Here is a 2,653-nt window from a genome sequence, read left to right as displayed (position 1 = left end):
TGTCCCGGCCAGAGCGGGGCTCAGAAAGCAGCGAGGTCACGGGGACAAGTGTGTGACAAACCTGTGGCGGGGGGAGAAGCGGCGCTGCCGAGGCTTCTGTGCTCAGAATGTTTCTTGTACTAGTTCAAGGTCAAGTTCCCGCCGAGATGTCCTGCCAGCAGAACCAGCAGCAGTGCCAGCCCCCGCCCAAGTGCGTCACCCCCAAGTGCCCCCCAAAGAGCCCAGCGCAGTGTCTGCCTGCGACCCCCTCTGCCTGTGCTCCCAGCTCTGGGGGCGGCTGTGCTCCCAGCTCCGAGGGCGGCTGCTGCCTGGGCCACCACAGGCACCGCAGGTCCCACCGATGTCGTCGCCAGAGCTCCGACTCCTGTGACACCGGCTATGGTCCGCAGTCCGGGGGCTCGGGCTGTGGCCAGGGCTCAGGGGGCTGCTGCTGACCTGGGCTCCGATGCTGGGACAAGCGACTTAGAAGAGACACGAAACCAAAAGGCTGAGGGACGGCCCCAGCAGGACGCATCCTGTCCCGACGCCCCGTTCCGTCCCCCCCAGGCCGAGCTGAGACGTCCCCAGGAGGCCTCCCGGTGCGGTCTGATCCACGACCTCACAGTCTCCCCGCCCCCGCCCCACACCTGCCAGCGGCTGGCAGTGCCTGTATCTGACCCTGCGAAAAAATAAAGCTTTCTTCTTCATGACCACAGCGGCGCATGCATCATTTCCCTCTATCCCTTTCCAGGGGGCTGGACGTGCGTGCGTTCACCTGTCCCTCTGGCCCGCATTGCCCTGCAGCGGGCATAGACTCCTGGGCCTCGGCTGGAAGACACAGAGCCAGGCGGTGGTTCTTCCGCTGGCCTAGGAGGCAGTGGGGAGGGAAGGGCGCCGGGCGAGGCCTGTGCCCATCGTGCAGGAATGAGCGTCCCTGGGAATCGGGGCCGATCCTCACACGTGGGCTCCCGGGCCTGTGGGCACCTACTGTTTGCTGTTTCCGGCATCCCTGTTAAGAAAGTAAGACTGTATGTAGCAGGCAATTATCAGAAAACAGGCAGTTCTCAACCAGGGGCCATGTGTCCTTCCGAAGGACATTTGTCGAGCTCTAGAGACATTTTGGCTGTTTGTAGATACTGCTGGCACCCGGTGGACAGAAGCCCGGGATGCAGCTAAGCACAGCACGATAGCTGATAGGAACTCATCTCATTTTCTACGCAACCTGTAAGAATGATGCTGTTAACAGCCCAGTTTTACAAATGGGGAAACTGAGGGTCCAGTCATATGAGGACCGAGGCCATACGGCCAGCTACATGGCGTGGCTGTCGGGCTGCTGAGGCCATGCTCTCGGCCACCTTGTCACTTGATTCGCTTCTGAGGTCTTTGAAACAACGAGGGTTTTTCTACTTAACATTTTTTTGGTCCTGTTTAACTTTATTGTGTTTATTTTATTATTATTATTATTTTTAAAACAAACAAACAAACAAACAAAAATCTGAGGAGCTAAGAGCCCGACCATGGGAATTTTAATTTCAGTAAAACTTTATTTTTTAAAAATTTAGTCTCCCATATTTGAGACCTAAAACATAAGAGGGGCTCGATCTCCCCCAGCTCGAAATCATCTGCTGAGCCATTACCCTCGCTCCCTCTGCCACCCTCGCTCCCTCTGCCAGCCTCGCTCCCTCTGCCAGCCTGTTGAAGGTCAGGCACGAAAAGGCTGTCGGTCCATCCAGCCCACCCAGGTGGCTCTCGGGCCACACCAAAGGGCCATCAGGGAGCCCGAGCTAAATTCAAATGGAAAACTTGGGAGAAATCAGAGTGGGGATGGATATACAACGCAATAAACAAACAAAGAAACAAGCAAAGAAATAAAGAAATGATCAATCAATCGATCAACCCAGTGTAGCGCTTTGGGAGTTCATTGAATCAAAAAACATGGTGTTTTTGTCCTTGGGAAACATCAAACTGGTATTTCGACGGTCCGGCAGACAGACCGTAAATCCAAACCCACCCGCTCCATCGCTCAGCGAGGATTTGTGTGGCCCTCATCTCGGTATTTGGATTGGTGGGGAACGAGACAGGAAAGCCTGCTCTCGGGGAGCTGCCATCCCCGTGGGCCCTTTGGGGGAGGGCTATGATTTCCTCAGAAGACAGCAGATGTAGACAAAGGCGGGTGTGTATTCGATTGGCTTCTCATCCTTGGGCATTGCGTAGATTCTGGTAAAGGGCTGCTATACCCAGCAAAGACACCGTCATGGCACAATTTTGAGAATGGATATTGTCGGTTTGGCAGTGACAAAAAGGATATGTAGTGTCTGTTGCTTCCACACCCTAGGTAAGAGCTCAGGAAGGCAAGAGGATAGATGTTTAAAACATGGCCTGTCCTCATCTCTTTTCCTGCCTTCTGCACTCAATCCCCAAGTCTCAGTAAAAAACCACATTCCCTCAGGCATCTCGAAGGTGCCTGAGTTTTCTACTTGGCCACGATATCTGGGAAAGGGAGCCCACGCCTACAGCCTTCCCCGTAGCAAGGTAATCAGATGCACTTGGTGTAATAATAATAAATAATAATAATAATAATTATTATTATTATTATTTATCAAAATTTGTCATTTTAAGATACGCATGAAATGAAAATTATTTGTTCCGTTCTTAGAGATTTTTAACACATCAT

General features: G+C 52.9%; 1 protein-coding gene across 1 annotated transcript in view; it reads left to right on the top strand.

The window, feature by feature from the left end:
* The window catches only part of LOC102885465 (late cornified envelope protein 3D), a 1,095-nt gene extending 401 nt beyond the window's left edge, over positions 1–694 (top strand). The window contains exon 2 of the mRNA XM_006923610.2: positions 130–694. Within this exon, the coding sequence (XP_006923672.1) occupies positions 147–434 (288 nt within the window). The 5' untranslated portion in view covers positions 130–146 and the 3' untranslated portion in view covers positions 435–694. The remainder of the gene's footprint in view (positions 1–129) is intronic.
* The last annotated feature ends 1,959 nt before the right edge of the window (positions 695–2,653 follow it).

Source organism: Pteropus alecto, unplaced genomic scaffold (genome assembly GCF_000325575.1).
Source record: "Pteropus alecto unplaced genomic scaffold, ASM32557v1 scaffold49, whole genome shotgun sequence".
In the NCBI taxonomy this organism is placed as follows: domain Eukaryota; kingdom Metazoa; phylum Chordata; class Mammalia; order Chiroptera; family Pteropodidae; genus Pteropus; species Pteropus alecto.
Note: the sequence above shows the minus strand (reverse complement) of the source record. Positions and strands in the feature narration are given on the sequence as shown.